Source organism: Stegastes partitus, unplaced genomic scaffold (genome assembly GCF_000690725.1).
Source record: "Stegastes partitus isolate 25-593 unplaced genomic scaffold, Stegastes_partitus-1.0.2 Scaffold540, whole genome shotgun sequence".
NCBI classification, from domain to species: Eukaryota; Metazoa; Chordata; class Actinopteri; family Pomacentridae; genus Stegastes; species Stegastes partitus.
In genome coordinates, this window is record NW_007578271.1 from 40964 (window position 1) to 52049 (window position 11086).

General features: G+C 48.1%; 2 protein-coding genes across 2 annotated transcripts in view; both read right to left on the bottom strand.

Annotated features, from left to right (window-relative positions):
• Positions 1 to 3185, bottom strand: part of kifc3 (kinesin family member C3) — a 42115-nt gene extending 38930 nt beyond the window's left edge. Inside the window, exon 1 of the mRNA XM_008288076.1 lies at positions 3125 to 3185. The gene's annotated coding sequence lies outside the window, so the exon portion shown is untranslated. The remainder of the gene's footprint in view (positions 1 to 3124) is intronic.
• Positions 3186 to 7539: 4354 nt separating this feature from the next.
• LOC103361892 (cyclic nucleotide-gated cation channel beta-1-like) overlaps positions 7540 to 11086 on the bottom strand; it is a 35846-nt gene continuing 32299 nt past the window's right edge. The window contains exons 33-36 of the mRNA XM_008288104.1: positions 10955 to 11073; positions 10054 to 10200; positions 8098 to 8284; positions 7540 to 7734 (exon numbers count right to left, since the gene is read on the bottom strand). Coding sequence (XP_008286326.1) covers positions 7540 to 7734; positions 8098 to 8284; positions 10054 to 10200; positions 10955 to 11073 — 648 coding nt within the window. The remainder of the gene's footprint in view (positions 7735 to 8097; positions 8285 to 10053; positions 10201 to 10954; positions 11074 to 11086) is intronic.

Sequence of the window (11086 nt, forward strand, 5' to 3'; positions counted from 1 at the left end):
GAACTAACCAAACAGCTAAAGTCATTTTGAGAATCACGTAATTTGTTTGAACATTAATAAAAACTGTTAGAGCCTCTTCGATGTTATTATTTTATCGTTTTCTCCTCTACAACCTGAGTATCTTCAGACCAAACCAGACATCTTCCACCGTTTTATTGACATTCTACAGACCAAACATCTGATGAACACAGATTATAATCACTAGCTGCTGCCTCTTCTGCTCGTGTATTAAAATAAGTTTCTGTGTTTGTGTCTAGCAGAGAAAGACGGAATAGAAATGAGGTGCTGAAGGAGAAACAGCTCCACACAGATGCTTTCTGGCTTCAGAGGAGGAAGCCGGAGGCCGAAGGGTTAAAGGTTTGTTTCTTCCACGTCGCTGCAGCATGACGAGGACTTCCTCAGTGATGTGGCCGCTGCAGCTTCGGCCTCCGCGACAAAGAAGGAGTATTTATAGAGCAGAGCGGCGGTCAGAGAGCAGACACACCCAGCAGCAGCAGCAGCTCTGGAGCTCCTGCAGGAGACGTCCAGCAGCTCTAAATCACATCCAGTCTGCAGCAGCCGTCACATGTTCACCATCTGCAGCTTTTATGACGCTCAGAGTTTCCATCAACAGCAGCAGCAGCAGGCTGCTTTCAGACTCGCTGCTGGAGCTGAAACAGTTTCAACATTCTGCTCATGAACAGACGAATAAAGTTAGCATAAAGTTAGCTTAGCATCCACCAGAACATTTAAACTGAGCATCGCTGCAGCTGCTCTGATTGGTCACATGGATCATCCTAACGACGTGTTTCTAATAAAGACCAAAAAGGTTTATTTTGTATTTAACTATTGAACTCTGGGGGATGATTATTGGTTCATCAGCTAATTATCGTTAGTATTTCAACTAATCAAAAATATATTAACTGATAAGACAAAAGCAGGTCGTGACGTCAGTAAACGAACCATAGACCAGCTGCAGTACCTGGTTGTTCCACCAGGTGGAGCCTCTTCCTGTCTAACCCTGTAGAGACCAGAGGAGGCGTCTACAGACTACAGCTCCTGGTGGCAGCAGAGAGCATTGTGGGAGTTTAGCAGCAACGGGACCATGACAGAGACTCTGAGGAGGTTCAGGACCTCCAACCAGAACTCTGGTGTTTGGGACAAACCAAAGTCCATCATAGCAGCTAATGAACTGAGCTAACGTAGCTACAGATGTTAGCGATATCAGTATGAGCTCATGGATATAAGGTCTATTGATCAGGTTTTGATTAACACCATGGCTCACTGTCAGGTACAGAAACTCATCAAACACGCGTCCTCGTTTTACTGATTATTATTATTATTATTAATTATGACACAATTTAAAAAACACACATCAGATAATAAATAAGTTTAAAGGAACGACTTCATCCGGATAAAAACTAATAATTAAACGGAATAAAACCCAGAAACAGCTGATCTGGAGCATGACAGTGAAAACACCAGCTGCTACGACACATGCTGATCAGGAACACATCAGTCGGACCAAACGTCGGCTCCAGAACCCAGACCGACCAAACGTCGGCTCCAGAACCCGGACCGACCAAACGTCGGCTCCAGAACCCAGACCGACCAAACGTCGGCTCCAGAACCCGGACCGACCAAACGTCGGCTCCAGAACCCAGACCGACCAAACGTCGGCTCCAGAACCCGGACCGACCAAACGTCGGCTCCAGAACCCAGACCAACCAAAGAGTCGCTCAACAACAACAACGACGGACCTCCAGACCATCTGCAGCCAGAACAACAGACTTCAGGTACCAGTCCAGCTGCTGTTGGTTTGATTCAGTTACAATAAAGATGCAAATAAATAAATCAGCTCATTCTGGAAGAACCACAAGAACCAGAAGAACCAGGAGTCCATTTAAAACGATGACAGGAACCGTTTGGAGCACAGAGACCAGAACTGGCTTCAAATGGGCAAAACAACCACTAGCAGAGCTGCACAAGTACACGATCCACCCGTCAGCTGAAGTTTGCATCATCAGAACCAGAACCTCCATGATCAGGGGAGTCTAGACGGGACAGAACCCGTGAACAGAACCTAAACTGATCCAGTTCAGTTTTCTGACACTTTTTGGAGCAAATCATGAGAGAGCTGAGACTACTAGTGTTGGTTTTGATCCTCAGGTCTTCTAACAGAACCTCCATCTGGACCGTCTGACTGGACCTCCTGATTGGACCTTCTGACTGGACCTCCTGACTGGACCTCCTGACTGGACCTTCTCACTGGACCTTCTGAGGCACCAGCATCAGGTCTGCCGGTCTAAGTGGTGCACAGTGGCAGAACCGGCTGACACTTTGGGCTTTTGTTGGTTCAGTCTGTTTTTAAAATCTAAATATTTTCAGTAAGTTCTGAGTGTGCTGATCAGAAACTGACCGACTCGGTTCTGCAGGTTCTGAACCATTAACTTGATGTGTTTGGGGTAAAGTGTGACTCTGCTGCTGGTTTTCTGGATGCTTTGGATCCACAGAGAGAATCTGCTGACAGTGACGGAACCGCTGGGTTGGTTCTGCTGGTCAGAGGTCCGTCTGGACTCTGCTCCCCGTCTATCTGATGTTCTGACTGACCCAGACCCGGTTCCTCTGAGCTGCTCTTCATCAGGACAATCTGCTGAGTCCAACCTGTGGCCTGTTTGTGTCATCAGGACATTGTCCCGTCACCGTCTCCATGGAGACCGGCACGTGGACAGGTGAGCCCATTGTCCGGATGAAAAGCTTTGAAGCGGTGGAAGCTGCTGGAGGCCGCAGAGAGGTTCGGCCAGCTGGACCGGAGGCTCCACCGGACAGACAGGAGGCTCCACCGGCCGGACAGGAGCCTCCACCGGACCGGAGGCTCCACCGGACAGGAGGCTCCACCGGCCGGACCGGAGGCTCCACCGGACAGGAGGCTCCACCGGCCGGACAAGAGGCTCCACCGGACCGGAGGCTCCACCGGCCGGACCGGAGGCTCCACCGGCCGGACAGGAGGCTCCACCGGCCGGACAGGAGGCTCCCTGCCGGCAGAGGGACTCGGAGCCCCGCTGACAGCTGTCGGTCCTCACAGCGCCGCTAAACCCGCAGACAGACTGACGGAGGGAAAGTTTGGAGGAAGCGGGTTTCTTACCTCCGGGTCCCGGCAGCGACTCCTCCGGTTCCTCCGGTTCCTCCGGTCCTGGGTCTTCCCGCTGGATCCTGCCTGTCGGAGCCGGACGGCCGGTGAACGGGCTCCAGCAGACTGCGGTCGGTGCACCGGAGGCCGTTAACGTGTCGCTGCTCCGCGGCAAAACTGACGGTGACCGGTGCTGCGTTCACGGACCGTCGGACATGTGGGGACTGTGTGCGCATGAGCAGAAGGCAGCAGCTGTTTTATAGCGGAGGGCGGGTCAGAGGGAAACAACACCAATAAACAGCCTCAGATACAACAAATGACTTTATTTAGTGATAATCTGATTCTGCTATCAGCTGATCCAATCTGGTGTTCTGGTCCAGGTTCTGCTGCTTATTGTTTTGTCCAGTTTGGGCTTTAATTCAGTGTTTTATTACGTTCACTCCTTTACTATTAAATGTTCTTTACAAATGAACCCTGACTCGTGTAACTGAGTACATTTACTCAACTACTGTAGGGATTACTTTCTAACCGTCTCCTCTGGATTTATCAGAACTTAACAAACTAAATATAATAAAGGAGGCTGTGATGTGATTGGCTGCATCAGTTTAACATTCTGTCAGTTGGATCGTTTCATTCTTTTTCACTTTGAGCTGAATTAGTTGCTTCAAGACAAAAGCTTGTTTTTGAATAAATGATTTTTTTTAAACGTGAACAAAAACACAGAAAGAATCAAGAATGAAAGAAAAAGTTCATTTTTTAATCTTTTTTAAATACGTAACACCTGAACATGAGTTTAAACAACGTTTAAAAACAGGAACAGAGTCAGATGAAGGTCACTGACAGGTAGCAGCACCTGAAGGCAGCGTGTTCACTGGAACTACTTGTTGTTGATCAGCAGCGTATCCATCCGCCTGCAGCTGCCCTTTGGCCGCCGCCTCTGGTTCTAGTTTCTGAGCAAACATCAGCTCTGACTTCACTAGAAACACCTCCAACGTGTAGCTTCATCTGAACAAACAAAAGTTCGGTTCAACTGCAGTTTGTCTTCGGATTAAACTCAAGACTTCAGTGGTGATGAGTTTTGGGGCATTTCAGAACCAGCAGCAGGGATTTGTGGATCTAGTCACCTTTAATGTGCAACACAATGATCCAGTTGGACTCTGCTGAAGTCAGTCCTCCATGAAACAACTCGAACTGGGACCTCTGCTCACTTCAAGGTCCAGTTTCTGCCCGAAAGCACCAAAAGTTCTGCGCAGTGAAAAAGAAGCTGAGAGTTCCGAGTTGTCCCTGAAGGCAGCGTCACTACAACACCAGACAGATGAAACACACACACACACACACACACACACACACACACCACCAGCGCCCCCCTGTGGTTCAGATGAGCAGCTCAACGTGTGTTTTACGCTTTAATAAACACATGCAGAGCTTCTGTTTGGTTGCAGCAACGTTTCCTCAGCGTTTGTTCACAGTTTAGTTTTTCCTGTAACTTTCCTCAGAATAAAAATCTGAAGCAGAAACAGAAGAAGACTGAACAGTTAATGTGACGACAGAAAGACAGAAAAGCAGCAAACGAAGATTTTCTTTTTTAAAGTTTGCGTAAAAACTTGCTGCAGATGCAGAAAAACCAGAACCAGAACCAGAACCAGAACCAGAGAAGCATCCAGCGTCTGCTTCCTCTGGATGGAGCCACAGCTCACTGAACCATGTCACACTGGGACAAAAAGGAAAAAACAAGAAGAAAAAAAAAGAAATTCCAGAAGAATAAGTTCCTTAAGAGGCCTGGAAGCTCCTCCCACCTTCAGTTTGTTTTTACAGCGAGGCCGCCTGATTGGCTGACCTCCCTGTTCATCATCATTCTTCTTTTTCGTTCATTTTTTCTTTTTCTTAGTTCCAGAAGTTCCACAGGTACTGTAACCTGATTGGCTGCTGCTGAGTGACTGACAGTGGGCGTGTTGTCAAAACTGGCCAATGGGGGGATGAACAGCATCTCCGCCTGAGGCTGTGGTGACCAATGGGTGAAGGGCTCGCTCTGTTGTTGTTGTTGTTTTGTTTCAATACTGCATCATGTTGTATGGAAGGAGGCTTTCAACACTGAAACCATAAACTCATCAGGAAAACGTTCACTGAGGGAACAAACCAGGTTCTTTTTGCAACCAGCGGTGTCGCCCCCTGCTGGCTGCCAGACAGAATGCAGGTCATTCTTCAGACCTGGAGGTGGAACAAACACCGACTGCATGATGAGGAAGTTCTGTCTGAGCAGAACAAGCCTTTAAAACTACCAGCACTTGGACAGAAAGCACCATTTGGGTGGAATAAACCTTTAAAACTTTAACTTGTTAGTTATAAAGTTTGTTTTGATTTTTTTTATTAATCTTTTTTTAACCAGATAACATGGCACCACTTGTTTACTACAAACTAACGCTGTAGAGCTTTGGATGGAACAAACCTTTAAAACTACGAATGTCTGGAGAGAAATTAGAATTTTGGATGGAACAAACCTTTTAATCCATACTTTGTTGGATAGAAAGCACCATTTGGGTGGAATGGACCTTTAAAATGACACTTCTGCAGTCATCCAGTCCAGCAGGTGGCGCTGTCCCAGAAGCTGGAGCCTCCATCATATTCCTCCTACAAATCTGTCCAATGTGAATATTTCCAACCAGTTTTATATTAAACACAGACTCACGGTTCAGTTTCACTTAACTTTATTTACAAACTGATGATTTCAGTAGAAACTCGTGAACCTTCAGCGGATCTACAAACTCTTCTTCTACCGTCAGTAATCAGCGGCGTGATGAAGCTTCCTGTGCTGCTTCGTTTCCTTCCTTTTCTCCTTTTTTGTTTCCTCGGCCGCTCCGCCGACAGACGAAGCTTCCTTCAGGACTTCCTGTGATTTAACAAACGCTCAGCGTCTCTTCCTGCAGCTCAGCGGGTCGAACACTAAAACACAATCAGTCGCTTCACCAAACCGGAACAATTAGAAACCAGCCTCGTTGGTTTTGGGTTGAACCAAACCAAGAACAACTAGATGCTTTCCATGTAGTTTCATCTGATCCTAAACGTTAAAGGACCGTTGTTTGTCTGTTTTCCTTTTGATTGTGGTTAAACTGGACAGAAGCCCTGAGTTCTCATCTGTTGGATCAAAAACCAAAGACGAGCTGTTTTCATTTTGTTCCGTTAGATTCTCTTTGTTCAGGGAAATCTGGAGGAATTGAACCATTTTCTTGATTTTCAATTTTGGTTTCAAATGAAAAAAACAAACAAACAAAAAACATCTTAATTTTCTTCTTGGTTGTTTTTTTTTTTTTTTTAGTTTGTTGTTTTTTTGTGGTTTAAAATGGAAAAATCAATAAAGGGGCTCATTTCTTATTTTATCTTTAACTGAATCATCTGAAGGTCGTGTCCCGACTGATCCACTGAAACAAACTGCTGCTGCGACGACAAACATCATCAAAAAAAACACAAACTGACCCTTTAACTTCCATCCAGCTGCTCCTCCACCGTCGCTCCTGAATGACCTGGAAACTGAGAGTGACTCGGCGGGAGGCGGGCGTTACTGATCGGCTCACAGCAGGATCAGGAAGAGGAGAACAGCTGGAAACATCTGCTGGTCGACTGTCTGGACACTAACTGGCTCATTTACAGAACCTTCAGGCTGCAGCTCTACTCGCTCTAAAGCTGATGAAGGCCAAAGTGGCTGAGAAGCACCAAAGCAGCAGAACAGAAGCTAAGAACTCTGGGAAACTGAGTATAAACACGACTTTCTCCACAGCGGGGAAACAGCGCCTCTCTGGGCTGTAATGGCTGCTACAGTCAGTCAGCGAGTGTGGCCAAAGGCGGTACTGCACCCAAGACGCCTGTCACAAGGTTAATCCCCTCTATCCTTCCTTCCGTCCTTCCTTCCCTCCTTCCTCCTCCCTTAGTTTTCTCTTTCTTTCCTCCCTTTCTCTTCTTTGGTCCTTTGCTTCCTTGTTTACTTCCTACCTTGTTTCCTCTTCCCTCTTTCATTCATTCCATCCTTTCCACCTTCTTTCCTTGCTTTGCCTTCTCCATTCCTTCCTTCCTTCCTTCCTTCCTTCCTTCCTTCCAACCATCCTTCCTTTCTTACTTCCATTATCCCTTCCTTCTTTGGTTCATCCTTCTTTCCTATCCTTCCTGCCTCCTTGCCTCCAACCTTCCTCCCTTCCATTCTCACCTCCTTCCTCCCTTCCTTCCTGTCATGTAACTTGGATGCCGAGAAGAGAAGAAGAAGGGAAGAAGGAAGAATGAACTGCAGCGAGAGGAAAGAAGAAGAGATAAAAAAAAATCCACCACAGAAGAAGAAGCAGGTCCTCCAGCTGAGCCCTCGTCTGCTGCTGGGCGGTCGGTGAAAGGCATGCTGGGCCTCAGGAGAAGACGAGGCGGGTGGAGGACGCTAGCTGCTCTTCAGGTCACTCCTTCTTCTCCGGCACCTCCACGGACAGAAGCTCCTCCCCTTCCTGCCGCGGCGTCATCCTGATGACCACCGAGCTGTCCGCCGTCTCCGCCACCATGTCGTGTCCGTCGTGTGGCGCCGGACTCAGAGGGACCGGAGAGCGCCGGTGCATCGGAGATGGAGGCGGGACCGGAGCCATGGCGGGCGACGCCTGAGAGGCAAAGGTGGAGGAAGGAAAGGGGCAGGGCCAAAGATGGAGGATCAAAGGGCAGGAACAAAGATGGAAGAAGGAAAGAGGCGGGGCCAACGATGGAGGAGCAAAGATGGAGGAAAGAAAGGGGCGGGGCCAACGATGGAGGTGAAGGACGGAGACCAAGATGGAGGAACAAAGAGTGGAGACATAGAGGAAAGACAAAGGCAGGGACGAAAGTGGAGGAAAAGACAATAATGACACTCGTTAATTTTTTTTCATCTCTGCGCTCCAGCAGGATCTCAGCTCTTGACCGCCCCCACCAGGCTGCAGGCAGCATCTCTGCTTCTGGAAGTAAAGCTGAAGGTCTCTGAGGTCTGGTACCTGTGTCGGGCTGTCGGTTGATTTGTAGACCGCCTTTAGCTTGGAGAAGGTTCCCTCGATGCCCACCTGCTCCGTCACCTTCAGCGCCGCCTTGAACAGTTTGGGGGTGTCCGGTCGGGGCGGGATGACCTCCAGCGCCTCTTTGCCCTCCTTCTCGTCCGGCTTCTTGTCCTTCGTCAGCATCGTCCTGCAGACACACAGAGAGACGGCGGGTTAAAGGACAACAGATGACTTCCAACCCGTACGACTGAGTATAAACCAGTTCTTCAAACTGTGGAGGTCCGAGGTCCCACCTCCAGCACCTCCAGCACCTCCAGCACCTCCAGCAGCTCCAGCAGCTCTGGCCGGTCTGCTGCAGCACCATGGTGTGAACATGGTCTGACTGAGCTGATCGGCTGAGGAGGATCACTGCTCTGATCTGACCCGGTTCTCAACCACAAAGTAGAACGACAGACGTGAGCTGATTAGTGACGAGTTTAATCCTGTTCAGGGCAGAAGATGATCAGACCGACGAAGACGACGGAGGAGATGGAGAGACGAGACGCAGCAACGCGGTGACATCTGACGGCTATTATTAGTGTTTGAGGCTGGGGGAGGCTCACGAGGCTCCACCTCCATCTTCTGGTGCTTTGGTCTCTGGATGTTCACAGTCATGAAGGACTAGATCTGCTGCTTGTGAGCTGGTCAGGAAGGTTTCTGTGTGAAGGATTGTATCTGTGGACGCAACATCCCAGAATATTTCTGCACAGCCGTCATCCTGTTGGTCATTATTAAAAACTACAATTATTTTGTTTATAAATGTCTGTGAACACATTCTGGGACCAGAACTGAACTTTGACACCAATCCTTCACCCTGTCAGCCAACTGAACAGTGCTACGGGTACAGGTACAGGTACAGGTACAGCTACAGCTACAGGTACAGGTACAGGTACAGGTACAGCTACAGGTACAGGTACAGGTACAGGTACAGGTGTATGAGTCAGCACCCAGCAGCAGCCTGCAGTCCCCCCGATGGCCACTAGAGGCTCCAAAAGAGAGTTGGTCCCCCAGACCTCCAGATTGTAACGTACAAATTCACAGCAGAAACAAACACGTTGGTGCAAGAAACTGTTTTGGCCTCGACAGTTCAGTTCCTTGTTTGTGACGAAGGGGACGAGAGTTTTTATAGAACAATATTAAAACTGAATTTGCTACATAATTAATGCTGTTGATGCTTTTTGCTTTAAGTTTTGGACCTGGTTTTGGTCTTGGTTTTGGACTTATTGTAGACTTGATATGATCCCACTGTGGACTGGCACTGGGCCTTTTTTGTGTTGCTTTTTGTCTGGATTTGGACTTTTTTGGGACTTGGTTTTGATCGAGTTTTAGACTTGGTTTAGTGCTGGGTCTGGACCTGCTTATGGTCATGATTTACACTGGTTTTAAACTGGTTTTAAACTGGTTTAGCCATGTTTAAGACTTGGTTTTGAACCCAGTTTGGTCTCTACAGCTAATCTCTCCATTCAAGACAACTGTATGTGGGAGAACTTTTATAAACTCACTGTCTGAATTGTACCGATGCTTAAGGTTCTGCAGAATTAAGGGTTGCTTTGGGTAACAGGTGGTACAGTCCACAACCCGGAGCTGTTTCTGAGCTTCAGCATCGCTCCAAACAATTTCCTCTGGGATGAATAAAGTTGATCTTATCTTAAAGGAAACCGACAGGTGACATCACTGAGGGTTCAGACATCTGTGGATCCAGTCAGTGGTCAGAACCGGCATACTGGGTCGGAGGAGTGAAAATGAAAACTATCAACCTCAAAGCCTGAGCTGGTGCTGGACGGGGACCTTTGCTGACAGACTTCCTTGTGATGATGAGTTCTTATACTGTGATGTGTACCAGCACCAGACCAGGATGAGATCAACTGGATTCTGATAAACTCGGAACCAGCAGCTCTGACCGGGTCTCCGTCTTACTTGGCCTTCTTCCGGAGGAGCTTCTGGGACTCGGGGTAGTGGACCAGGATCTCTGCCAGGTCCTTCTTGTCCAGGATGAAGAGGTTGGCGAATCCGTGCGCCTTCACGTTGGCTGTGCGCCGGTTTCCTCCGCCGCCCGCCAGCAGACTGACCAATCAGAGGGCAGAGACAAAGTCAGAACTGTTGTTTTAACAAACAAGAACAGGAAGACATCATTTTATGGTTCCTGGACCGAGCACGTGTGGAGGAGGCTCCAGCTTCAGGACGGTTCAGGAGGTTAGTTTTACACTGAAGCAGCGCTTCAAGATTTATTCCATTTACAACACGACTGTTTGTCCAAGTGCTCATACTTTAAATCCTTATTCCGCCTAAAACACTTTTAACTTAGTGGCTTGTGAAGCAAACTGTGTAATTAGCATAAATACGTCATTATCAGGTAGATTGCTGACGTAGTTATCTGCTGTGGTGACGAGATGTCAGACATCTGAAAGGAGAGGAAGCGAGACACGACTCCTCCATCAGGTACTACCGTTGTTTTTACTGTTAACACAAAGAAAACTGGGTTCACACTCAGTTTTAGTTAGTTTTGTAGTTGTCCAGGTCAGGGTCTGGCCACTGGACACGCTCTTAGTTCTCCAGGTCAGTAGATGGCGCTGTTGGGAAACAAATGGTCCTGAAATGTGATCCTGAAGCTGCAGCTTCCTCTGCTGCAGACTCAAGCTGCTCCAGTTTTAATAAACCAACTTAGTCACAGCAGTTAACCGATTAACTGTTAACCACTAACAAGCCGAGTTGTTATGTTTCAGTCTGCGGCGCTGCTCCTCCACCAGTCATGTGACCGCCCAGGTATTGATCTGTCATCAGTGTTACTGCTCTGTAATTGGCTCACAGGACGACTGACCTGATCTCTCCGAACACTGAGCCGGCTCTGATGGTGACGAACACCGTCTGCAGGTCAGGACCTCCCACCACCTGGACCTCGCCCTGCTTGATGATGTACATCTCCCTGCCGATCTCCCCCTGAACACAAACA